This window comes from Nylanderia fulva, unplaced genomic scaffold, assembly GCF_048542155.1.
Source record: "Nylanderia fulva isolate GAGA-0341 unplaced genomic scaffold, ASM4854215v1 Scaffold1, whole genome shotgun sequence".
Classification (NCBI taxonomy): Eukaryota; Metazoa; Arthropoda; class Insecta; order Hymenoptera; family Formicidae; genus Nylanderia; species Nylanderia fulva.
The window spans coordinates 7,436,338-7,464,105 of NW_028189192.1; the positions used below are offsets into that span (position 1 = coordinate 7,436,338).

Genomic DNA, 27,768 nt, shown 5'->3' on the forward strand with positions numbered 1-27,768 from the left:
TAAACAGGATTATTATCAGTCGTACGATAGTGACCAGCTCAACTTTCCATGACGTCAGCTGATAATTGATCCTATTATGTCGAATAATGAATGTATTAAATATTCATTGAAATAAGGGACTCGAAGCGCGATGATAGTATTGTATGCTGAACGCGTTTTCAGCACCTTGTAGGTGAATCTATCCCCCACATTATTGCTTAACAATTTTCACACTTCTGTCGCAATGATGATTTCACCGCGATCGAAAGTGCACACAAAATAATTATGCTCTGACCGATGCATTGATGCATTGTATCACGCTTCTCTAGCCGAAATAATTCAACATGCTGGACACAAAATTTTCCAATGGAATTGAATCGTGTATTATGCAATATAAAATATAATAGATACAATTATACAAATAATTGGAAACTCGAGAAAATAATCTCTCCATTCCTTCCAAATATTAAGAATTGTTTGGCATATTTTCTGAGTCATCCTGCGCATATGTATCTAATTTTTTTGCACTAGTGAATTAACTAAAAATCAACTTAGAATTTTTTAATTTTCGTTTTATTAAAATAAAAATCTTTTCCAGTGCATATTCTTTTTTCTATTTAGATAATTTTGCTTCTTTTTTTTCTTTTAATTAAGTGTTTTAATTAAATGGTATTATTTACAGAGGAGAGGTATAGCTTTATATAAAACTCGTTCGGCTTACAAAAGATAAAAAAATTTACAATATATTTATCCTGTACATCTTTCGCAAACCGAACGAGTTTTTAATTAGTGATGTGGTGACATTTAGACTAATCCATCACTTTCGCTCGTCTTCAGCTGCAGTAACGAGACTTTCAATCATAACACGTCGTCGAAAGTTCATCCGCCGTTTCGTCCGGTAATTATTTACGGTTAGCGCGAGGACGAAAAGTGCGTTCCATAATATGAAGGCGAGAATCGGAGAAAGTCGCAAAGGAAATCGCTTTAAAACAAACGACATGACCGTCGTCGGTCGCTCTCTTGTCACGCGACATACCGCAGAAATGACAGCGCACGTGCGCCACTTGTGCAAAAATATATTTATCGTCTAATAACCGGCAATCATATCGTATACTATGAACCTGTGAGACCTCGAATTTTGCAAAATGTAGCATGCGTGCATATATGGACTGACGTTCAATTATCTAGCATAATTAGAAAAATAACTCGAGATAATTATAGATAAAATAAAACGCGAATTCGTTACAACGACACTATAAATTGGATCGAAGCGTAAAAAACAGAAAATTTCTTTGACGAATATTTAATATTTACTGCGATCCCTTACACCCGCGTTACAACGAAATTTCACTCGCCCAGCTATGCGGCCCTCTTATCCGGATGTGAAAACGGGTTTATTGCCCGGACGATTATTACCATTGAAAGAGGAATATTATTCGAAAGCGATTCAAACCCGTAATCGATTCGATTTCCGTCGCGTATAGTCTACTTTCTTTTTCAAATAAGTTCAAGGACGCTCTGAAGGAAAATCAACGAATTATTATATTCCTTTTTATGTTTTATAATTATTTCTATATTAAAATATATATCTTTTATCAACTTTTGTAATTTTAATAGTGAGAAAAATTAAACTCTGTGGAAAACGAGAGATTAATATTATCTTGCATAATTGTATCTTTACTTTATTAATTCGTTACCGCGTAACTATAAAGAATTACATATATTATTGTATGTTTGTGAAACAATGCTTATATTAGTGACATATTCATATCACAAGAGATACTTTTTATTTTATACAAGAGATACCACGTACTTAGATGATTTAAATATAATTCATGGTTTGTCCAATGATAAGTTGTTGAAGATCTGTTAATTACTACTATGCTTTGACAACAGAAAAGAGTTTATAATAATAGTATTTACATTTTCTCAATACTACAGAAGAAAGATTACAATAATTTAAATATTATATAAAACTAAAAATATATTAAAGTAAAACTAAAAAAAGAATAGAAAGGATTTTTGAGTAAATGCTACAAAGAACTCATAGCTTTATACTTTGACAAAGATAAAACATATTTAATACAGATTTCAGAAACGTTTAGATACAATTACTTCTTAAAGTTGAGATACCTGTTCTCATCGAAGCTATCTTCAATTTCCTCGATTATGACTACCTTCGTTTTTGGAGTACGCATCTCTAGTCGTTTCTTTTGTTGTTCCGGTGTAAGTTCCGCAATATTTAATGGGAGAGCTATTATCTTCCGTGGCTCGTGGTACTCGATCTCTATACTACTTCCATCTGGCATAACAAGAATTGTAGGATACGTTTTTTCATATATTGCTCTATGCTTCTTTGTGATTGCCGCTGTCCAACAATTCAAATTTCTCTGGCCTATCGCAGAACTGCCAATCCGTGCAAGTGAAGCAATCATTCTGAAATAAGCATTTATTAGATTATTAATGTGAGATCAGACGCATCTATATGTATATTCACACATTAAGAATACAAAAAATACAGCCTAATAACAATCCTGACATAGATACAATGAATAGTTTCTCACAAGTACAAATTTATCATTTTAAAATGCAATTTCTTTTTAAATGCTATTATAGAAAAATTCATGTCTTCTTCATTTATATGCTGCACATACAACATAATAAATAAATAATAAAAAATAATCTGCACAATACAAAAAATACAGCCCAACAACAATCTTGACATAGCTATAACGAATAGCTTCTCACAAGTACAAATTGATAATTTTAAAATGCAATTTTTTTTTAAATACTATTATAGAAAAATTCATGTCTTCTTCATTTATGTGCTGCACATACAACATAACAAATAAATAATAAAAGATACTCCATACACATGCAAAAATGTCACGTTGTTTTTTTAAGGTTATGCCGTATATCGTACGCAATCATTCGAACCGTGACATAACATACATAACTATTAAATCGGCCGAGATAATTACGCATTCATTAAACAATGTTCTCCGAGTTGATAAAATATCGAACATTGAAGAATAAGGCGAAAAAAAGCATCTTACCTGTCGTGACGATCGACGAGACGAACGACTTGATGCGACGACTTGAAGCTCTGCGCAATCGAGATATCGAGATGTGACGTTGCCGCGCGATGGATCGATGGCCGCGCGTGCTGCCGGGTATCGAATTGCGATTAACAGAGTGCGCCAAAAGTTTCGAGCGCGACGAGCGTCCGGCGTTCATTATACTTTTTTGTGCATTTACACACGGGCGTTGCGTGCTTTTGCGTGCGAATCGACGAGAATTCGCCTCTGTGCGTTCCCACAAGAGAAGGGAGAGTGAGGGAAAGGAAATGTGTCGAGATATTGCTGTTCTTTCCGACGTCGGCGGAGAAGCATCTCGGGGTGAGTCCATTATTTAATTCGGGGGATGGGAGGAAGCTTTGAATTTGCGTAGAATTTTCCGTGCGAATCTCTTACGAAGTCAAATAATGTGCGATGACGATGTAAATGTCGATCGACGAGGAAAAGAGGATGTTTCGGCTTGCGACGAGGATTATTAGCCCTTTTTAAAGCGTTTTCTGACTGAGAAACAGTGCGACAAGCGAAACGCATTTATACGTTGCATCCGCTCTCGGGACTCTCCTGACAATGACCAGGCAGCTGGATATAATCGGTACGATTCCTGGAAGGAAAGCAATTACGACATATTTTTCAGGTACATATAGTAGCGAACAGCGATTTGGGAGATTCATCGATCTCCTCTCCCGGTATGCTTAAGAAAAATCTCTCGCCAAATATCGCCGGCAAAGAGAGGGCATTAAACTGGTTAGTAGAGTTAGTTGAGTTAGCAAAGTTATAATTAACCCGGGAATTAAACTAGCCGACTTTTCTTTTCACACAGCAAAAGGGAAAGTGCACGTTAAATATTAACGTAATTTAGCCTTTCATTTTTTATCGCGTTATAATTAAAGTACAAATAATTTATTTATAATAATTATTCATATATCACATCATAATTATTTATTTCACAATAGAGGTATGAAAAGAAGAATATAAAAATAAAATGTAATACAGAAATTGAAATGCACAATAAAAAAATTTATTTATAAAACTAATTTCAAAATCTTTGATTATATATAAAAAAAAGTCTATAGTATAAATTTCTAACAATTTTTTTACATTTATTTATCAAATATAAATCAATAATAAATATTACATTAAAAAAATAACATTTATATATTATCAATAAAATTTTAAACAGTGCGATATGTATTATCTTTGCGCATTATTTCGTAATATAAAGATAAAAGGATAGACATTTATTTCCCGGGTTAATGACGAAAATCACACATTCATACTCATTCAAATACAAGTGTGTTTATCACAAAATTGTATTTATCAAACATCCACACATATGTGAATGGTTACCCTTCCAAATTATAATGTTTATCTAAAATGACCAGTCTTTCATCATCGTGCAATTTGAAAAAAACTTGCCGCAATTAAATATAAATATCGATAAAAATCACCGCAAAACATGCTGCATGCGTATATTATCAGTATAATGCTTATTTATCCTGTTTTATGAAATGTACGACATTTTAAATATATATACTTTAATAATATAGTATACAATATTTTAAATATAATTCGATAAATTGCACAAAACAATGAAAATCCTAAGATTTTATTATTTTTAACAAATATAAAAATTAATATCTTTATAAAAGCACACTATGCCTTTGTCTCTTTCACATAATCCGCGGGGACGTATGTAAAAAAATATACTTATAAAATACATCTATATACACACAATATATATTATACAATATTTTTTGTTTACATATATAATTAAAAAAAAACGTTCCGCGGAAAAATGTGTTGTCAGAATAAATATTGAGACAAGAAAAAAAGAGTATATCAAAATATGCGTATCTTTCAATATCATGTATGCTTGTATATATATGTACCGATACGCATTTTAATTTCTAACTATATCTGATATATTTCTTAGCTATATCCGATGTACATGATAGAATGTATGAGAAAATTACTCATGCAACTTTATGCAAAATAATATAAAACACACATACATACACGCACACACACACACACACACGTAAAGATTTTAAGGGAAGGAAATTAAATCCTCGACGAAGAGACTATATTTTGCCCTTCAGGTCAATCATCTTCTCATCATTATATCTGTAAAATTAAAGTCTCACTCTATCTACAATTGCATATATAGCTTATTTGACAAATTAGATGTAATCGTACAGTTATATATGATTAGAAAAACCTAATAAATAAATATTTTATTTTTTACGCGATTGTTTAACTCATTCTGCATATCTTATTTGATATGCTCAATTCCATAATACGCAATTAACAGCAAATTATTGAAATAAATTTATTTTTGTATTAATAGTTAATAAAATTGTGCAATTAATGATAAATATTTTAAACATGCAATTAAAAATGCAGTATAAAACGAAGTTAACAAAAACATATAGCTTCCACATGCATAACAAACAATTCATAAAATACATTTATTAGATTATAGAGTATGAGAAATGATTCACATATAAGATGCATTAGTCTACTGGCAAGATTAGTATTTTTAAAAAGTTGTATGATAAAGTGACACGTGACAAAAAACAAATACAAAGCACAGGCAATACTAAAGCATATGCACACATGCATACATACCTGTATAGGACATAGTGTTGTATTAAGAAAAATATATCAAATGCCACAGAAAAGAATCCTAGACCAAATTTAGTCGGATCTCCAAAAATACTTTCCCAATCATCTGAGATAAAAATTATGACATTATAATTTCGCAAGAATTAATTACTTTCTAAATACATGTGCAAACTTTTTAAAGAAATAAATTTAGTTATATATTTTTTTTTACCATAGTTGTAAGCGTTGAGTATCATTTGTAGCATTGATAAAATGCCACCAGTAAAATCTAAGAATATATTTCCTATACTCCAGCCGACCGTGGACTTCCTTCTATAATTATAAAATGCTTGTGGTACATACTTAATAAGCGTTATACTGAGTTTGACATAACTACAGTAGTAGAGGAAATCTAGCCAATGAATTGTGTTTTGGATAGATAATATCAAAGATATTAATATAAAGATCGTAAATACTCCGTGAATAATACGTGCGGTCGTTGATACTCTTTGATTACCAATCTAAAGTAAAATAAATACATTTATTAAAGTTTTAGTTGTTGACATAAATATATTTCAATTTATATGTGATCTTTATTGTGATATCTGTGTCTCACAAAAAGCTATTTGTTTTAGCTATTATCTAGTTACCTCATAAATGAAACACTGTGCGATAGTTACAACAGTAGCAAATACTGCGTGTAGAGAGAAAAATATATCATTGACTTGTACAGGATTTAAACCTTTTGGATATCGATTAAAATACTCATCCTGAAAATATTTTAATAAATTGATCAGTTATCTTTTTTCTTACAAAAAGAATTAAGTTTCTAACATACTTAAAAAAATAGATAAAATAGTCTTATAAATTAAAAAAAAAACTTTATCCACAACTTATTTATTCACGCTTTTGTTAGAGTATTTTTGTCCAAAAAATTTTATTTATAAAATTATTTCTGTATGTAATATTTACTCTCTCTCTCTTTTCTTTTTATGCAATCAATAGCTTTTATTCGAAAATAAAATCAATAAATGAACACATTTTATAATCTTTATTATTAATTATATAAGCCATGCAAGTATATATATAATATCAAAATTAAATATAGCTTAAATGATATCTTACCTCAATCTCAGGTATCCAATAAAGGCCACAATTAAATAATGCATACATAAGAAAACCGACAACATTTAGTGAGAGATAATCGAAATTAAGTCCCACAACACTTTTACGTTTATAATTAGTGTAAATTTGTGGATAAAAGCTTACACTCCATGCTAAAAAATATACCCATCCAACCACAGCACTAATGTGGTACAGCGCATCCGATTTCTCTATAGTCACTCTAACAAATGCTTGAGAGAAACTAAAAAAAAAAAAAAAAATTATGCAAAAAAATTAATTTTACATATGTAAAATAATAAAATTATTTTAAAAGAAATTTTGATTTTATACTGTGAAAATAGAATATAATTTTATATTTGCTCACTTTAAATCAAGAGTTTGTAACTGATCTCGTGGTATAATGATAATTTTATACATTTTTTAATAACTTATATAATTATTGCAAATAATAAAAGCTCGCGAAATAAATTTTCTTTTACACGATGCTTTTTAAGAACCAATTTTAAGAAACACTATCAAGCATATAAATACAATACAATATGAGAATAGTATAAAATTTGCAAATATTTTATCACTGATACATATTCCGTAAACGTATTTATCAATGTCACATATTTATCAACACCAAAAAATTTATTAAAATCATTCATATTAATCGCAGACAAGTTTGAATATCATCACTGAATTAACGTTGTCCGTTCGAAATCTGGATACAGACTGACAAAACTTCGAGTTTCAGCTCGGTTGACAAGTTTAGGTCAAAAGGCTATCTGTGCATTCTTAGCACAGTGCAATGAAACGTGAATATAAGACTGATTAGAATCTTTTCAGAATTAGTTACAATGATAAAAAAGGCATCAGTGGCATAGGTCTCTGCTCTCTGTTGTTTATTATTATGCAAGATTTGATTTTAAATGCTTATACTACTTAAATTAAATATATTTATAATCAGTTATTATGAAACACACACACACGCATATATATATATATATATATATATATCTCACATATACATATACGTGTTTATCAACTACAATCATATAATAGCTGTAAATATAAATTTCGCAAAATTTCTACAAAACAGTTTTATCACATATACTTACTCTGTAATATCATTGGGAGTTATATTAGCGCTAACAATTGAATGGCCCGCGTTTAGACCTTTTACATAAATAGTCCATTTTTGTATATTTGACGTAATATTAAAGTTAGATGGATCTGTAGATACCAAATCAGGATGTTGTATATCTATTATAACTTTTGCAGTTCTGTTAAGTAAAACTTCCCTGCAAAATAAGAGACATATGATATAACATATATGTATATAATATATTCAAGTGCAAATGAATGAGCTATCTCACAAGTATCTGTGCGAATTGGATGATAAAGTGTAAAGTCCAAGGATGACATCACATTTTAATAGTATCATTATCCTTCTACTCTTATCAGTACTTTTACAGCATATGATAAAACCAATCTTGTCATGACTATAGCATGCTACGATTAAGTGATACAAGTAGAATGTGGGTGAAGTAATAAAATATACACATGTTGGTTTCACTACTTTTATCATTTATGGGCATCATTAATTTCTATCACTTCAGTTTATAGACATAATCAATTATAATACCAACATTGCAAATAACACAAGTTTTTAGAAACAGTGCAATGAACCATGCAATGTATAATACGTAATAGCCAATAACATCCACATAAATGCTCGATATCCACAGCACAGTTTGATTGCGATAGCTCATGTTAACAATACATAATGAACTATACTCACGTCAGAGAAAAGTTAATTGATTCTTGCTGATTGAGATGTACTTTTAAATCTTGTGGTGATACTTTAAGAGCTGCCTGAACACATGTTAAAGCTGCAAATATATAAAAGAATATAATATATACAATAGAGTGAGCGAAAAACATACTTAATATTTAAGTCTCTATGTTTTTTCTTGCATCTCACCTAGTAATATCAAAGTCCATGTGTAATATAACAAAGCCATGATTGTACTTTAACTGAAACAAGAGCGTGCAATACGCTTACAATTAGACTAGCATTATCACTTCTCAATGCGGAAGGAGTAGGTGCTATCATAGTCATTATTTCAATGTCATCATTATCATCACAATCTTTCGCGTGTCACGATATCGCGCGCGTTTACTAGCCCAAATTAATTAAAATTTGCACCGATAATACGTAGAACACGGAACGGAGAGAACGGCATGTTTAACCTCAAAAAAGTACGGACACCATTCGTTCACGACACGTTGACATTTCTCATTGCAGCTGCGTTTTACTAGCTGTCAGTCACCGACACTTGTCGATGATCTCGATGAATGACAGATGCAACATATGTTTCGCGACTTTGTTACATCATCGACGCGATCGAATTTCCGCGGCTGACAATATCGATGATATTAAACAACGTTAACGACGACGATGATGACAATATTGATGTTAGGATCATTTCACTGATGAAGTAATGTTATATATATAAAAAAACATAATATCACACAAACTTAACCCCGACAGAGCGACGATTTCACGGGAGGTTAAAAACGAAACGATAAAGAGTGATAAGCCATTAATGGCGAACACGTGACACTCACTCAGCTGGTGTATTATCTGGCGGCAAGAAATTGAAAAACGCAGCAGTGCATGTGCGGACTCGGCTGTCCGATAGAGATTCTTGTTGAAATTTTTACGAAAGGCGATAATATTTTTTCCTCATATCTGTCATATAAAATATGACAGTGTTTTAGAGATAACGTATTTAACAAGAACACAAAATCTTTCAATAATATGCGACTTATACATAATTTACTATAATACGTACATATAACAAATATTCATGTGATTACTGCATAATTTATGTAATAATACAGAGTGAAAATTTGATTAATTACAGTTAGTACTAACTATTAATGTGAACACTAACTAACACTAACTAACAAGATCAGAAAATTTAATTGAATTTAATATTACTTATTAACACAGCATTCGTGTATTTCTGCCAACACTCACATATCTGATATTTGTCCTTTTCTTTCTCTGTGTTTGTTTTTGTCTTGAATCAATGATAAACTTAATACACTATATAGTAGGTCAAATCTCGGTGAAATTCCATCGGGCTTCTAAAGACTAGCGCGTGTAAATAAAATAGAAAAAAGATGTAAAGAGTATGATAACGATGATAATAATAAGCAAAAGAGAAAGAGAGAAAATTAACAATATATCACACAAAATAACGTTAACAAATTTACTTTTGAAAAAACTTTAATTTATTTTTCGCATATCGTAAACTGTCGTAAAGAGATTCGCATAATAAAGGTCTATTTACACATATCCGTGACGTATAAAAAATATCGTTCCTTTGTTTTTGCATGGATGTGTTCAAAATAATCCATAAGCAACTTATTGACAATGAGTGCTGTAACACGTCCGTAAAAAAGCAAAAATATCGTTGATAATGAAACCCAATGTCACTGTACGGAGCTGACCGCCCGTTTCATGCTAATTTCTTATTACGAGCAATTACTTAATCATACTATGAACTGAGACTGAACGATTCGAATACGGTGCTGTGCCGGATATCTGTGAACACATTCAAAAATAAATTAAGAAACGATATTTTTTTCATTGATATATTGACGAAAAATTACGGAACCGAACAGATACGGCACTGATACGTCAAGTACAAATTAAATAATACCTTAAAATACCTTAAAAATGATGAAAAACCCGGATATTTTATACAGTTAAAATGACGTAAAGTTTAACGGGGCTAATAAGTCGGATTACATATGAAAATTAATATGAGTAATTAATTAACAGAGGAAGATATGGATATGGATAATTTAATTAAATAAAATTAATTTTTATTGGAATTCTCACATTCGTAACATATTTTCGATACCTATGCTTTGTTTCGCGCACATCTCTTTTTTTCATTCACAATGTTTTTATTCATAAAATTTGATATTAATATATTTTTTTCTACTCCATTATATGTAGCAAGGGTAAATTTATTTTTGTAAAATTTGTGTTACATGTATATGTATGTGTACTATGTAATTCGAAACATGAAATATATTTTTTATTATAGTTTGAATTTTACAAAATACCGTTTTAACAGTAAGATATAACGCGATGCGTGCGAGAGAAAATGAAATAGAATTTTTTTATGCTTAAAATTTTACGAATCCATTTGTGACATATATACGATTAATGCGCAGAAAAATGTAACTTTATATCGTAAAAGAGCTTAATTAGAATCGGATTAGAAGAACAATATATTTCACAAAAATGAGGCAAAAATCGGAAGATAAAAAGATAATCGCTCAGTCTCATAATATATTTACTTAAATTCGTTGTAGCATAATTTTTTTTTATTATCCCGAATTTAATTAAACGTAAGAATTATAGATGATTATTAACCACTGCGATATATCGGAAATGAAGTGTCTTCTACTTTTTCGGTGACAATATTACCATCATATCCCGTTATCGCGTATTATTCGTTAATTTATACTACGATACCGCGAGCGATTTAAGTATGAGCGAGAAATTAAAATCTAGGCGACCGAGTATAATAACGAGATTATCATAAATTAAAAATTAAAGCCCGACCGCGCCAGGCCTGTTGGATCAGCTGACTTAACACCAGTTTCATGCTAATTTCTTATTACGAGCAATTACTTAATCGTGCGCGTCCCAATATGTGGGTTAAACGGGCACCGCTGATTAGAAAGTATAATCCAACACACAGCGACTCATTAATATTATTTTGGAGACACTAATGTAAATTCCAACACACGAATATGTATTTTGCTTTGGGATTTTCCAAGATCCTACATTTCTAAGTTTCAAAAGACATATAACATTTTATGTTCATACGAAAAACTGATGTATATGAATAATTTAATAATAAGAAAAAAATTTTTTACATTAATTATTTAAGTAATTAATTTAATTCCTTTTCTATCTTTACACGATAAAAATTATTATTAGCGCTTTATGATCATAATTTAATAGAGATTTATTTACATTTATTTAAATATATTATTTTCTACGTAATTTTTCACTTAAAATTTATACAAGTAATATAAACTTGGCATTTTTAAAAATAAAATTTACACCCGACACTGAAAAATATACTCCCAGCACAATAGTGCGGCAGTAATTTCTCTTACGACCGTAATTCTTTTTTTAATATCCACCGCTGAGATGTCATTGAAATGGAGAATGTTTCACCTTTCTCGTATATTCGAGATATTTAGGGGAGCCGCCCGTTCTCTCTCTTTCCCTTTTCTGACCCTCTCTTTCATCGTGCTCTGATACATTAAGGCAAAATGTCGACATTACAGCCACGCGTCGCTCAATATATCATTATACAAAATGTGCTTAGTCGCGCGTTGAACGACTCGCGGCATCGACGACGGCAACGACGGCGACCCTTCTGAATCTCACTCCGGGATTTATTTCGTGCGACATTATTATTCCATCGGAATTATTGGCGCAATTAACTGCCTCTAGCTAAACGGTTTTAAATACTCCGTGTCGCGCGCGCACCGGCTCTTTTGTCGCCCGCTCGGGGCCCCCGATCGATGGAGCGCGAAAAATACGGCCGCCAGCCACTCACTGCCGCTGTCTGTCTGTCTATCGACGTCATTGATCGTCGAGAAATTTTTTATGACTTTATTTTGGCTTTTTATCAGACTTTCCTTTTTTTCTCCTGCAGAAATATGCGCTTCGACATCATATATAAGCTTTTACGTTCCTGAACTCCGAGATAAATTAGGAATTTGCTGAGTAGTCGAAAGTGAACGTTGGCGTTAGATAAAAATCGTCTCCGAGGAATTCGGAAACGATTACCTAAAATTGACGAAGATCGTTACTTGGTATATATATATATATATATATATATATATATATATATGTGTGTGTGTGTGTGTGTGTGTGTCCTAAATTTCAATGTCCAACAACTTCGATATGATGATTAGATATTTTATTTACACTGCGAGACACAAATTATATCAGTAAAAGATTATTAATCATCTTCGAACGTCCGCTTTTACTCGCTCTGAAAGCCTTTTTCATTTTGCCATTGTTTGTCGCCTGTTCGATGCACATTGTTTGTTAAATATTTGCATTTGACAAGAAGCGATAATTTATCTAATTTATTTAATTTTCATATCCGTAGTTATATACATATGTAACAATTTTATCCCTACAATAACATGTGGCAGGAAAGTAACGTTCGACTGCTATGATGCAATTTTCCCTTATTTAGTGGCTTCATTCCCTCAATCATGATTTTCGTTTGAAAAGAGAGAATTCAGTTTTGCGTCGTGTTTATAACATGTTCGTATCCCTACAATGCGGAGAATAACAATATTCATTGTAAAGCGATTTTTCTCCGTTCAGTGACTGCAGTTGCGAAATTACACAGTCGCGAAAAGAGGGAATTTAGTTTTCATTAATTTCCGTTTGATCCCATAATTTATTACGCATATTCAAAAAATACAAACCGGCGCGCAATAGTCGCACATTATAAATTATTAGGAGCTGGTGCCTCTCTCGTGCATGCAGCGATGTATCATTTTCTACGAAAATAACCGTACGATTGCCAGAATTCGTGTGCATACGGGGTAGTCGAAAACAGCTGGTAATAGCTACGTCGAAATTTGAGCACTGATGCTTTTACCGTATGAATATTGATGGCCATTGTCCATCGATGTGTGAATTTCATGGTTGACGACGAGACGCGTTGTAATATTGTCGCGAGATTATTTTCACAACGACATGGAGTTGGAGGCACATTTCTCGAAAATATCGTCGGCAAATATTTTAGATCTATATTTCTTATCATTTATAAGATATATTTCTTTATAAACATATTTCTTTATCAAAAATAAATTTGATTTTCAAAGTATCATATACGTGCGCAATGTTACCGAGTATTAATTCAACATCAAAATATTTAATTCCATGTTCCATGCATGTAAATCAACTATTTTTTAATTAAATGCTTATCTTGTGTGCAAAGTAGAAATGAAATATTTTGTTGCTTCTTTTTCGTATTATTATATGTACTTTCTCGTATGATAATTTATTTTGCGATTTATTCTGCAATCACTTTATGATTTTCTTGTATGCTTTAGTGGATTATCAATGTAAATTTACGAGTTTCTTGCTGATCTATTCTCTTTATTGTGGATCTGGTTTCCAATATTAATATCACTATCCAGCGTTTGATCGTACTGTAATATCGAATTTCGTGAGGTATTGAAGCATATAATACTTAAATAGCAAAAAAATAACTAAAAATATATATTGCTAATATTTATAAAATATAAAGATATCAGAAGCGGTATAATTGTGTATCACATGCTAGGCTTTTAACACTATAAAAATATATTTACATCTTTAAATATACAAAAAGCTTTTAAAAATAATGTGTGACCAATAGATTTTTTAAAATATCTATGTTTAACAAGCAACATAAAACACATTAAGCTGTCCTCGTTGAAATATAAATTTTTAGAAACATAACAATTTCTTTTACTTTATTTTAATTTTTCTATCATATTGTTGCGTGATAGCAATCAATGTTTTATTTTATCCACATTTTGTATAAAAAAATAATTCATTACTTAAATATGTGTGAATCAAATATTTGATATTTATATTACTTATTAATTTTGTTGTTTTATAAAATTTATACTACAGAATTGTATATTATATTATGCTAAATTGTGTAACATCTTTTCCTTTGATTTATTTTTGCGAAAAATTGATAATACAAATCTGCATGCGGTGCTTTCATCTCGTTTCTCTTTTTATTTATTTTACTTAGTTTATTTTATTTAGTGTGGGTTGTCAGTTATTTTTATATTTTGTTTCAATTCCATAAAATATATTCACATTGTTGTGCTGCTTCACGACTTTCTATCTCTAATTTCCATCACAAATTTTTGATCTCGTAAAAAATAGCGGCACTATAATATGCATTACGTATGCTGAAGTTAAAACTTCTTTAAACTGTTTTGAACTTTATCATGCTTTGAAAATAAGATGAAGAGGATGATATATTGGTTGCTAGAGAAGTAAATCTAATTTTTAAAATATAATACATAAAAATACATGCGTAACGAACATATATAAAGTCTACAGACAATTTTTAACTAATTAAATATTGTTATTGCCATTCATAACTATTTGATATTGATCTTGTAGAATCATTATAAAAGTGTAAGCGGTAAATTAAAATTTTTTTATAATATCTCTTCTTGTTGAAAATAGATAAAATTATACTGTTCATTATATTTATTAACACACACAATCGTAAAAAATTTAATTACTCATTAAATATATTAATGAAAAATTTGAAAAATTATGACACTTGATTTATCGCTGCATCTTAGCCTGCAGATACATTTGTAAACATGTGAACCATCTTTTTCTGAAATTGTACTGATCGTTAAATTATTTAAATATCTCTTTCTATTTCTTTCATCGTTTATTTAATTGATGAAGTTGTTAGATGTCAATATTGATTGAGTGACACGTTTAAACGACTAATTTGGGAAAAGCTGCGACGAGTCTATCGTTAACTATTATTGAAGTGACAATAGCAAAATCGCGAAATCGCTTCTGACATTTGATCAGTCGATCGGAAACTTGATTAGTAATCGACGAGCCAAGAATACATAATCATTCATTGCATCAATAATCTCCATTTATCAAAAATATAGTCGGCACTTCATCTGATTTGACAATTATTACATATTATTTAAAACATATTATTATTTTAATACTTTTAACATATTATTATTTAAAAATTTAATTATAAAATTAACGTTTTATTAATATTTAATCAGCTGTCAAAAGTGTTAATTTACTAATTAAAAAATTTTGAAACAATAATATGTTAAAAATATTAAAATAGTAATATGCTGTAAATAATATGTTATAATACCTTATACCGCGAGTAACTTTTTGGCAAATATCAGCTAATGTCAAAAATATTAATCAAGTTTAAAGTATTGTAACACATTATTAAAAATTAATATTTTTAAAATATTACTTTTAGACACTGTTTTATAATTTGTTAATTTTTGTATGTTGCAGAGCAACATGTGCACGGTAACTCCGCTGTTGTACATAATATCTGCGAGTGTTAATTTATTCTTTAATAAGGTAATTTTTACAAAAAATATTTTTTATAAATAGTGATATAATAGTTAATAATAACAATTAGATAATAACTAATAAATTTGATTTATTTCAGAATATCGAGCAAATAGTAAAAGTTCCGTTATTTTCCGTCAAAATAATAATAAAATACGTGCAAGTAATCTATAATACGTCGCGTCGGGAGTGCCGTATAAAGTACCGTGCGATTATTTATTAATTTTTATGCGTAAACGTAATTAACCGTGTTGTCGCGAGTGTTACGAGTGCAACAAGGAAAAATGACCAACAATAAGAGAGGAGGAGGAGGCTTGAGAAGGCATCGGGCAATAGCGGGGCAACCGTGAGGTGAGTAAATTTTAATTTAATACTTGACTCTTTTATGAAATTAATTGTTTATTTATTTTAATGATCCGTTTTTTGTTATTGTGTAATTGTATAATATGCCTAATGTATTTTATATTTTATTGTAAAATATTAAATAAATTATTTACAATAATATTTTTTAAATATAAATAGATAGGTATACATATTTTTTAGAATTGCATTGTGTGATCAAAATTTTTAAATTATTTAATTATTTATATACAAATTTTTAATTTTCACTTATATTATAATAGTTTAATCTTTCAGAAAAATCCTTTTTGTAAAAACATTTTTTGTATAACATCTTTTTTGTAGTATTTATTTTAGTAGGTAAATAAAAATTAAATATTAAAAATAGTCAAAAAATTCAATAAATCAATATTTAACGTAATTATTATTTTTTTAAATATTAATTATTTTAGAGATTGATTTATAATTGATTAATATTTGTATTTTGCAGATCAATATGTGCACTGCAACTCCGCTGCGCGTCGTACCGGTGAGTCTTAATTTATGCTTTAATCGGTCTGTTTCACAAAAGTATTATTTTGCGTAGCGTGCGCTTGTGTTATTCCAGCCAAACAAATTATGAAATATTTAGTTTCTTTTGAAGATTTTTCTTAGCAATTATTTCTGAAGGGTCTTTTGATAATAATTGTTATACAAATTATTTACATTTGTGACACATTTCCATTCAAGGAGGTATATCGATTTTGAAAGAATACAAGTACACCTGTGAAACCTTTGTGATCTGTACATACGGTGCTCGCGTAACGTGTTACCAAGTGAGATTATCGTTTTAGTTGGCAAAATTGCAAAGTGTAAAGTAGAAATTCCTGGCATACAAATTATAACAGTTAATAACCAGAGCGCACATACATAACGCGTAAGTAGATAATCGAATTAATTGCGGCGCGCGCGTTCAAATAAATATATCCTCGTTCTCGCGTGATAAAACCGTGCTGTAAAATTCAATATAATGCGAGATATAATATACATATCGCGCGCGCGCGTGAGATATAGGCAATATGCAATTTCCGCTCATGGCCGATAACGTGTCATCGCGTAAATAAATAAAAATGATGTCGTATGTTGTTGGCGGAACGAAATCCGGTCGAATTTACAAATCAGTGGAACGAGAGTGAATATTACACCATTTGTTTATCCCATTCCGCCGAATTGCTAATTCGTGCCGAGTGTCCGATATCCTCAAACAATAAGCGGCCTCATGGATTAAGCTCCATTTATGTTTTTCATTATAACGATCAAATTATCGCGTCGCTCTCACGTTTATGACTTCGTGGCGCGCGTTACGTTGTAATTTTATTTAACATTATTCATCGTGATAATGGAAATGAAATAAAATCCATGCTGGATCGCAACGCAAGCGATGTGAATAACTCAGAATAATATAAGCTATATTTGAAATTAATTCCAATTAATTTTCTAGATTGAAATTAAATTTGTAAAATTCAAATTTAATTCGATAAAACACGATCTTCAACCGCACTATTTAAAATTAATCACTCGGAACTGACTGAAGTGTCGTTGATGAAACGATAACTTTTTCTAAAATCTAGGATCTCAAGAACAATTTTTGAAATGCTTTATTCACACATGTTTCATCGTTTTACATTTCAAGATCAATATATCTGCACTGTATCTGACTATATGTATAATGTGTCTCTAGCTTCATATCTTTAATTAATTGAGACTTGATTTCTATTTTAACATGACGTGCGCAGATTTGTTAATATATTATGCAAATAATAATTAATAATTTCAAATATTAATTGTTAACATGTTTGACTGTCAAGCGCACGAATTAGCCGAGAAACTAACTTACTAGCGTAATTCAATTATTTTATTTATGACGAGAGAAGATTCATTTCGTGAGTCACATGTGCATCAATAACAAAATCGGTCATTATTCTGTGACTGATCGATATCGCATTGCGCATATAAAATATGCAACATATGTTACTTAACGGATGCGTTCCTTGAATAGAAAATTTTGTGGTATTAAAAGAAGAATTGGTTCGCAAGAATTAATTATATATTATTCATTAACACTAGCATATTAATGCAAATCAATCTTAATTTTATTGTATGAATTTTTTAAGAACCAGATTCTTTAATTAAATTAAAATCGATTTTTTTTTAGTTTATAATTGAAAAAAAATTTCACGAAGGTTTGTACCCTTTTCTTTACTCTTTTTACACTGATTGAAAAATTGCGCGCGATCAATATCTTAAACTCAATGCGTTCGCAAAAAAACTTTTTGCTCGCAATGTCAGCAGCTTGCGCAATAACACGGTAGGTACTGCGCTACGCTAATCAAGAGCGAATGCTACGCACGCTAATCACATTTTTATCGTTTCTGCCATAGTAATGTTGTCCGTTCACCTTGACTGATCGAGAGAGTTCAAGTCGCTTTCGATTTAACCGGCTATAACGTAGCTTGATCGATCTCCTTTCGTTGCTCGGTAATGGAGTACGGAACGAGATGCTTGGTCTCGAATTCTGCATCGCGCATATCGTAGATTCGTCGCGAAATTATCATTCGTTGCGAATAACGGATTTTTGTTTACAATATGCTGTAGGCGATTTTGCGGAATTTTCAACGAAAACAACTTGCGTCGTTAACACTGTATTTGTGCGACGTGTTTGCTGCTTTTTGCCGCTATTCTATGCGACGTCGATAAAAGCGCCGTTCTATCTAGCACGAAGAAGTTAAAAAGCTCGCGTAAGCCCGTGTGCCCGATCCAGCGTGTTCATGAATAATTCACAATTTATTGAGTTTTAATATCAATATCGACGCGATCGCGGATTAATCGACTGGCACGACCGACCAATATTTATGTACTTTTCTAAGCGACGTTCATGAGACCTGTCACGATATGTTGAGCTTTTTTTTTCTACCGATTCAAAATTATTCATTTCTCAATTGACGTATGTCAATTGTAGTTGTTCCGTAATGTAAATGGCTTCATCAAAATTTTATCATTTTATTCCATTTTCAAAAAATCCACATTTAAAAACAACAATAGTATACCGTAATATAGACATAACAGAAAGGAATAAAATTGTCAGTATGGATGACGTTTGCAATGTTTTTATAACAAGAAACTTGTTTTATTACACATTTATTAAAGATATGCTTTGGAAGTAAATCTTAATTTTATCTGCGATAGCAGATTACGATGATTGATTGTCCTAATTAAACAACTTGTAACAACGATGATGATACATTCATGAAGATATTCGCGATAACAACTGATTGCTCCTTTTTTCTGTGTCTCGCTTTCGTTATATTATGCAAGACTGCCGCTGATTAATTGATATGATATTCAAGATAGAAATTGACAACAAGCAATTTCGATTTTAAGAAAAGATAGTATAAAGATTACATATTTTTGTGTAAAATCATTTTCATATTTTAATTTTTCTTAATGAAGATTTGCATGTTTACATTATTGTACAATTTCTTCATATTCTTTACTTCCATTAAGTTTCCTTTAATTTGTATAAATATAATGTTATTTATTAATTTATCAAAGATTTAAAAAAATATTTCTATCATAGTTATTAATGAATAATTATCATATAATCATTTCAAATCTCATAATTATTTCAAATACATCTACAATGATAATTTAAAATTTGTGAGAACTTAGAGATTATCATTTTATATAAAACACTTGACTTTGAAGTAATTGTCGGGAATAATTATTTTCTGCTCGACATTCTTAAATTCCATGCAAATATTACTTAAGACAATTGTGTACGCGCGGAAAAATTGTTGGGTGTGTGCGAGAAATTCTTGGGACTTACGAAAGTGATCGTGCGTGCGTTTTGTTATCACGTGTGCAAAACGTGTTTTGTGACTTACGGCCTATTTGCAATCACATTCAGTGCCCTCGTTTTCCCTGATTTCGAATAACGACACGCCTGCCGATAGCTGATACAAAACGGCTCACTGTCCTTCTCTCTGTCTCTCCCTCTCTTTTTCGATCGATTTTGATTTCACGGCCAGTTTCACGGAAATTAAATCATTGCACGATCGGCGAAAATGACGGATCACTTTGTCGTAAATTCATGCGGCGCAAAATCCTCACTATTCGTCCCCGCCATATAGTGATCGTTTAACGGTACTTTATCGTGATAGATGTGTCTCCCTTTTAGCGTTCCTTCAATGAACGTGCACGCGGAAGAGACTCCATGCGATTGACGATTTATATATATATATGTATATATAGCACCCCATAAGGATGTGCGTATAGCGTATCGCGACAGAGTGGAAGAGGAATCAAAGTTCATTTTAGCATATTAAATTTGAAAAAAAGCGCACATATGTGTACGTGTGTGTTTCACGATTGCGGCATTAACTACTGGTTAAGTGTAGGCAGTAACGTAATAATTCATCACTTTATTCAGCTTATTTCCGTCGCTGTCTCTGACATGCCGTTCATTATATTTATCGCGGCGTTATTTCAGTCGATTTAAATGATTGTTACGATGCGGTTCTGCTGGTTTTTCCATTCTTGATTTATATCGATAAAAGTTTGCGCCGCAGCGCTCACTCACCTGTCAAATTTCGCTCGCAGCCGCGACAGTTAAAATCTACCGTCGAGATGCAGAGACGTTCAATCTCTGCGTGTTACAATAGACTTCACGGGATCGTCTGTAACGAGAAGCTCTTTATTAAAGGCTGTTGAAATATGCACGTCATTCGATGACAGAAAAAATTTTTTCTTTAAGTGACTTCTTTTTTTTAAGCGACAGTATCATTTATTTTTCTTTGCTTCATCCCATCTCTATACCAACTATTAATTTTTGATTGACTAAATATTGATATAATGTAATCATGATGATATAATGTAAGAATTGATTGACTAAATATTAATATAAAATCGATAATATATACGTTATGTATCAACAAATGTCAACAGAAAAATAAAATTAGCAAGCAGCAAAGATATTGTGCAAATATTTTGAAATTAAAGTCTTTATATTAATTTCACTTAATAATTACGTTCCAAGAATTTGCTTTTGTGCTTCAGACAAAAAATTCTCAATATCTTATAAATTCTCTGTATGTCATAACAAATAAATTTAAAAAACGTACCACTATCTCGTTATCAATCAATCAATTCAATTTGAAAAATACGTATCACATATCTGAGAAATTTTGCAATTCTGTTACATCTAAAATTACGTAGTTATCATCCCGGTGAAAAAATATTATTAATCTCAAACTTGGCACCGTATAATGAATCTAGTTTGTCGATGATTTTACCGAATGATAATGTCGACTTTAATCTCCAATCGAAATTTTATTGATTGAATTTTAATATTTCCATAAAATTGAATATATTCGAAGTCCTTACAATCGCCCGTAAATTCATACGGTTTTCTAGTCTTGTTGCCCGAAGAATTTGAAATCAATATATTTTCCCTTTAGAAAAAAAAATTAATTCATCAATTTTTACTTATAATTATGCTTTGCGTTACTAAAATATTTCGGTTTTGCATGCAAATTAGTATCTTGTATAATATATGTATAACAATTAAAAGAACGCAAATATTTTGTGAAAGAATGTCACATACTTTCACAAGTCACAATTTCATTAAAATTGATAAAGTCGTCTGATATATGATTAATATAAATAGAGATGACACGATCATTTTGTCCAATGCAAAACAAATTTTTAAAAAAATTTGTGAAATGCAAAGTTGTTGATAAATAAATCACTATCTCGATGCACAAATTTTATTAATATTATTATCTCTTCTACAATGTATAAAATTACACGATAAAGACACAAGTTTACGCGTTGTAAACGCGAAAATAGCGCGTCTCTATTTTGATTCAAACTCGACAACATAGCTTAAACAACAAACTCATCTAGTTTGTCACAGTTAACTGTCGCGACGACCGTTTCCGTGCGGAAAATCGAGCTCACCATTACATCAGAAGCACCGATTACGTTGAAAAGAATGGGCGAAAACATCCGCAACGATTCTTCTTTAAGATAAAAGATCGTCTTTTTTTCCCCTTAATAAACGTGACAAAATCGCGACATTTACCGCGTTAAAAAACCGTGACCAGTTCGGCCGAGTGTATGATGCGACTCGCAAAGACCCGCGCCGGAACACTCATATAAATCCTGTAAGAGAGTCTCCCCCTCTCTTGCTAAAATCTTTTCCCCCCATGCACCCAATGGTGTGCCCCTCCATCATTCTACTTCCGATCATTTCTGGTCGCTTGTCCTCTACGTGAACAAAATCATTCCATTTTGCACGATTTCGACATTCTATAATGACATTGCAAATATTCGCTTAAGATGCGCTTTTCTTTGGCGAAACGCTCGATACACAATGAACTCCAACTCTCGTTAGAGCGTGCAATACGTGCCATCGTGCGCGACATGTTGCGCTAACGGCGCAATCTCCCTCGTCTAAGACACGTCTGCATTTTAATGAAATTTAGTACAAGCTGCCCTGTAATCTCTTGATCGCTCGGTCTTTACATTAGAATGAATTTTCCACTTTGAAGCGGATATTTTTATGTTTGCCATTCGCCGAGAGCGCCGCACTTTTATTCCTATGTCTATATTTTATTTACTTTACATTTAGTGCAGAATGTGAGGTAAAGATATTGCTTTTAACGTTTGTAGCATATAATAAATATTAAGAGAAATAAGATGAATCGTGAATTTCTTAAAACTCTCTGCATTGAAATATTAATATTACGTTTCATAATTTTAGATAATAACGAAAGTTGGGTCATCTTTTGATCCATCTGCTCGATTTGCTCAGGTAACTGAGAGATTGGGTCAAATGAAAATCATCTTTGCAAGATTAATTCTATTAATTAAGTCTACCTTTATCATCTCTCACTAGATAACGTTAATGTTCGTCGGATTAAATTGGATTATTTTGTTTTTTCATTTTGTGTAAACTCCTTCATGAGCATACCATATGATAAATTAATAAAAGTCATTGCATTTATGGTCTTATCTTGGGTTTTCCAATCGCTATCTAATTTATTTTGATATTAATCACATCACTAAATTGAGATTTAGCTTGTATTTAGCTTTAAACATGACAATATTATGTTTTTGAGAAATTATATAATATTCTCACACATACAAATTTATTGTTAAAAAGATGACGCTTGTGTAATATTTTTGTATAAAGATTTTCTAAATTAAAAACTGACGTACTATCGTTTATTACAGCAATTTGTTAATTCAAGAGATAAGAGATCCTCTTGTATTGTATATATATATATATATATATATTAATACTCATTGACCTATTCGCGTGCGTCCAATGACATGTGTAGTGACAACATGACAAAGCAACAAATCGGCAGATTAATCGATGTTTATTGAATTCAATTGAATCCACTACACGTTAAGCTGCGGCCAATGAAAGTCATTAAAAACTGATCGTTATATTCGATGCAGCGATGATGTGGAAATGAGTGTTTATTATAAGCAATTATTAAAATAATTTTGAACGCGCATCTCCTACATTTACCTAGCAATTAAATGTCAATTAAATGTCAATCTTTATCAACAAACGTCAATCTCTAAAGCACGAAAGTGGGGATTTTTATCAATGAAATGATAAGACTTAAAAGTAATGTAAGATTATACATACACATATGTAGATTATAAGAAAACGAATCACACATTCATATTCTGGAAATTTTTTTATATAATTTTATATATTTTTTTTATTGTAAATAATTTTTTAATTTACAATTTGCAGCAAAATTAATATTTAGTGTATATTTTATATATAATTTTATATATTTTTTTTATTGTAAATAATTTTTTAATTTACAATTAGCAGCAAAATTAATATTTAGTGTATATTTTAATTGAATTATGAAATAAAGAAGAAAGGGACATACATATAATTTTTGCAAATTTGATATTTTATTTAGAAAAAAAAATGTAAATCTGGTTTAATTATTATACGAATCGAGTCGTGCTCTCATGAAATTAAAAATACATTACATTGATGCTACCAAATGCTGTCTAAATTGGTGTCAACATGTGATATCGCTAAATATTTGGTTGTTTACGTTAAAAGTCGCGCTAGATGTATAATCATAATATATGAAAACGTTCATCGACATGACCGATGATGAGATTTAAACGACCGATTACTTTGACATTGACTTAGGAAGGGGGCTTAATTTCGCGAATCAGCGAGGGAGACTAAGTGATGTGTATGTTCATCGTGCAATAAGTCACACGTGAACGATATGTACCGAACAATGACGGTGGAAGATATTCACGGAGCACGTGGTACCGTGATGTCATGGAATGACGAGACAAATGCGCGGAATGACGTAACTCACGGCACATTGCACGAGGTCTTCCCCCGCACGCTTAGATCCTTCAGATCGTCCGGATTACACACGATTGACACAAATTCCAAGAGTACGATGAATGACCGACGACGTGACACTGCTAGCTTTTCCATCATCGTGCTTTCGCGACGTGTCGATCTTGAGGAGAAAACAGTCGTGGAATAAGAAATCATTTGTAAAAAGAGTCGTGATTTTACTGTTGATCATGTTAACTGTAGTTCTAAAATGTTGAATTAAAAATTATAAATTAAAAAAATTAATGTTTTTAATTTTATTCACTGAAGCTTGGAAAATTTTTAATATTTTTAAGTAAAGATAATAATGATATGAATAATATAAGAAATAATTCATTTAAATATATTAAAAGAAAAACTTTTATATATATATATATATAATGCTGCTTTTTGTATTTTATAATTTAATATAGTCTTTAATATAGTATTCTGATTACAAATATACTTGAATTTAAATGCTATTTTTAAAAATATACAAATTAAAGTCTTAATTATTATGCTCAACATGCTTCTTGGCAAAATTATGAAATAAGAAACGGTTAGTTTTTGGTTGGTGATTTTTTTAATGGGATTTTTCCGGAGAGATTTGTGTACACTTTTAATTCTACATGGTTATAAAATGAAGAAAAATTTTCTGTGTACAGTTAACTGTACATTCTCATGAATAACATGTTAATTACATCGTCAGAGAGAGATAGAGAGAGAGGCAAATTTTAACTATATAGCTACAATAATATGTAGAACGTGCAAAAACTTGAGAATAATTCTTATTTACAAATTTTAAATAAATATGTATTTTAAATTGTAATTATCATGTAGATTAAAGTATTTGCTATTTAATAGACGATATATTATTGACGTGATCAGGTACGCGACAATGTAAATTAAGATGAAAGATAGTTTTCACCGACGTATGTTTTTCTATTATTATAATATTTTAATTTTAATTTTATACTCGCTATAATTTGCATTTTACTTATACTAATTTTTCTCTTAATCTCAATTATTTCAAATTACATACACCATTTGAACTTTTTGACACGAAATGATTCCGTTCTATTTTATGTGATATCTTGAACATTAAAAATATATGAATCCGTATTTATACCGCGATTTATAAATAATCTACATAATGATAATGTGTCAGCCAACTAGATATAATTTTCAAACAATGTTGGAAAATACTTGATCAAATGTTAAGCGCTTTCGGCGAGGGATTTGTCAGCGTTTGTTATAAATAATGCTTCGAATAGTCCGTTCTACGTCGAGTTAACGTATAGCTTCATTAACGGATTATATCGTACCATAATTAGCTGCTGCAAATTTGATTCGATAACGTGGTCTCCCATTCTCTTCCTTTTCCTCTTTCTCTCTTCCTCTCTCAGTGGGCGGAACTTTACCGCTACTACAGTGTCGGAAAAGCAAATCACGTCAAAAAGTAAATTGTGGCCAGTCTGCTTGTTATGTGATTATATTATCCATACGTTCGAGCAGACAATCTGCTATCAGCTCATGGAAAAAGCTATACACTTCACAAATTCACTTATATTATTAACATATTTATCGTATTTTTTTCATCGATCGTGCTATTTAAGTGTCTAGACTTTATATTATCGATAAAGACATCCGATGATTGAAGAACTAAATCGTGTATATAAATTTTTCGACACGTATCAAAATTACAATAAAAGTTTTTAGGCATATTTTTGCTTGTCTCTATTCTATATTAAAATTTTTTTTCACGTATAATATAAATCGAACAATAAATTTGCCGATTTAATTAGATTTTTAAATAATTATCAAATGCACAATCAATTTTGATCAAGCAGGTATTTTGGCATTATGTATTTTTAAATTCAAGTTATTTTTTTCTTTCTAGAAAAAAATCAATGAGATAAATAAATTCTTTTGGAAAGTATCCATATTTTATATTATCATGTTAAATATATCTGAGATTATATAGAAATTTCGCACATTAAGAAAAATGATAATTAAAAACGCGTATGCAAATGTTTGGATATGCGTCGGGATATAACAAAAGAACTGCAATATGAAAGTCGTTTTAACTAAACGAGCAGATATATTTCTCGTCCGTTGAGCACTTTGCTTAATTTTTTGCGCGATGCAAACGCGAATACCGGTTTGTTCCGCGAGATGTTTAGCGTACTGGTCTTCTGTTTTTTTTGCACTGTTGGTCAACTTCTATTTTTATGCATCTCGCACTCTTCGCCTTTGTGTCTTTGTGATTACACAACTTGCATTGTATAGTATACTTGCAACTACCGAGATATTGTAAAACGCACTCGTGTATGTTTGGGACAAACATGTGATAAAACAACTTATAAGTGTAATATGTAACTGACATATAAGAGATAAAAGTGAACCGTATGAAAATGAAATATGTATGTCCGTTATTATAATAGTAGCATGTATCATGTCTTTTGAATTGAGACAATTACTTTTGCATATTCTTTTATATATTAAAAATATTCTTTTTTTATAAATACACGTGATTTTTTAAAATATAATAATTATATGGTAAAATAGAGGTTATTAATATTATAATGTATGCAATTGTAAGATTAAAAAATTAAAAGTAACGAGCTCGTTTATGTGATTCATGTTTAATATGATGCGGTTTCATCATCAGCTACATCGTTTAGAACACCAGCTGTTCGATAAAATTTCCCATTTCTTTAAAGACGATACCATATTCTCGAGATTGAGATAAATTATGATATCATAGATGACTACGAGATTGTAACGTTGCAGCTGCTTCGCCGATATAAAAGAAAAATCATGCTTCCTAAGTGATTAAATGGCAACAAGATCGCATAAATTGCACAGACGAACACGAAAATTAGAATGATTAATATACTTGGCGCCATTATTCCGATATTCGTATAATCATTGATTGCTCATTCACGCAAATATTCTGAACATTGATTACATTATTTATTTATTTCATTGATTTTTTCTAAAAAGAAAAAAATAGCTAGAGTTTAAAA

The 27,768-nt window shown here is 30.7% G+C and overlaps 2 protein-coding genes and 1 long non-coding RNA gene across 9 annotated transcripts in view; 1 reads left to right on the forward strand and 2 right to left on the reverse strand.

Moving 5' to 3' along the window:
• Positions 1-1,645: 1,645 nt before the first annotated feature.
• mRpL55 (mitochondrial ribosomal protein L55) lies at positions 1,646-2,414 on the reverse strand. The gene has a single exon (XM_085481055.1). It carries the CDS (start codon positions 2,412-2,414, stop codon positions 2,091-2,093), a length of 324 nt encoding a protein of 107 aa, XP_085337181.1. The 3' UTR covers positions 1,646-2,090.
• On the reverse strand, positions 2,352-22,491 carry Ctns (lysosomal cystine transporter cystinosin). Of its 7 annotated transcripts, none has more exons than XM_029302989.2 (11): positions 22,321-22,491; positions 20,942-21,038; positions 8,755-8,807; positions 8,572-8,662; positions 7,889-8,071; positions 6,786-7,026; positions 6,311-6,430; positions 5,893-6,181; positions 5,685-5,787; positions 3,036-3,145; positions 2,352-2,415 (listed from the first exon to the last, which is right to left on the reverse strand). In XM_029302989.2, the coding sequence occupies exons 3-11, from the start codon at positions 8,792-8,794 to the stop codon at positions 2,411-2,413; spliced, it is 1,182 nt and encodes a 393-aa protein (XP_029158822.1). In that variant the 5' UTR covers positions 8,795-8,807; positions 20,942-21,038; positions 22,321-22,491; the 3' UTR covers positions 2,352-2,410. The 7 variants fall into 7 exon arrangements, with proteins under 7 accessions (XP_029158822.1, XP_085337151.1, XP_085337161.1 ...); XM_085481025.1 differs by having other exon boundaries at positions 22,445-22,486; XM_085481035.1 differs by lacking the exons at positions 20,942-21,038; positions 22,321-22,491 and adding an exon at positions 9,629-9,715.
• Positions 15,930-27,768, forward strand: part of LOC114931064 (uncharacterized) — a 169,565-nt gene continuing 157,726 nt past the window's right edge. Inside the window, exons 1-3 of the long non-coding RNA XR_003819594.2 lie at positions 15,930-15,993; positions 16,085-16,335; positions 16,814-16,852. This is a non-coding gene — a long non-coding RNA (uncharacterized LOC114931064). The remainder of the gene's footprint in view (positions 15,994-16,084; positions 16,336-16,813; positions 16,853-27,768) is intronic.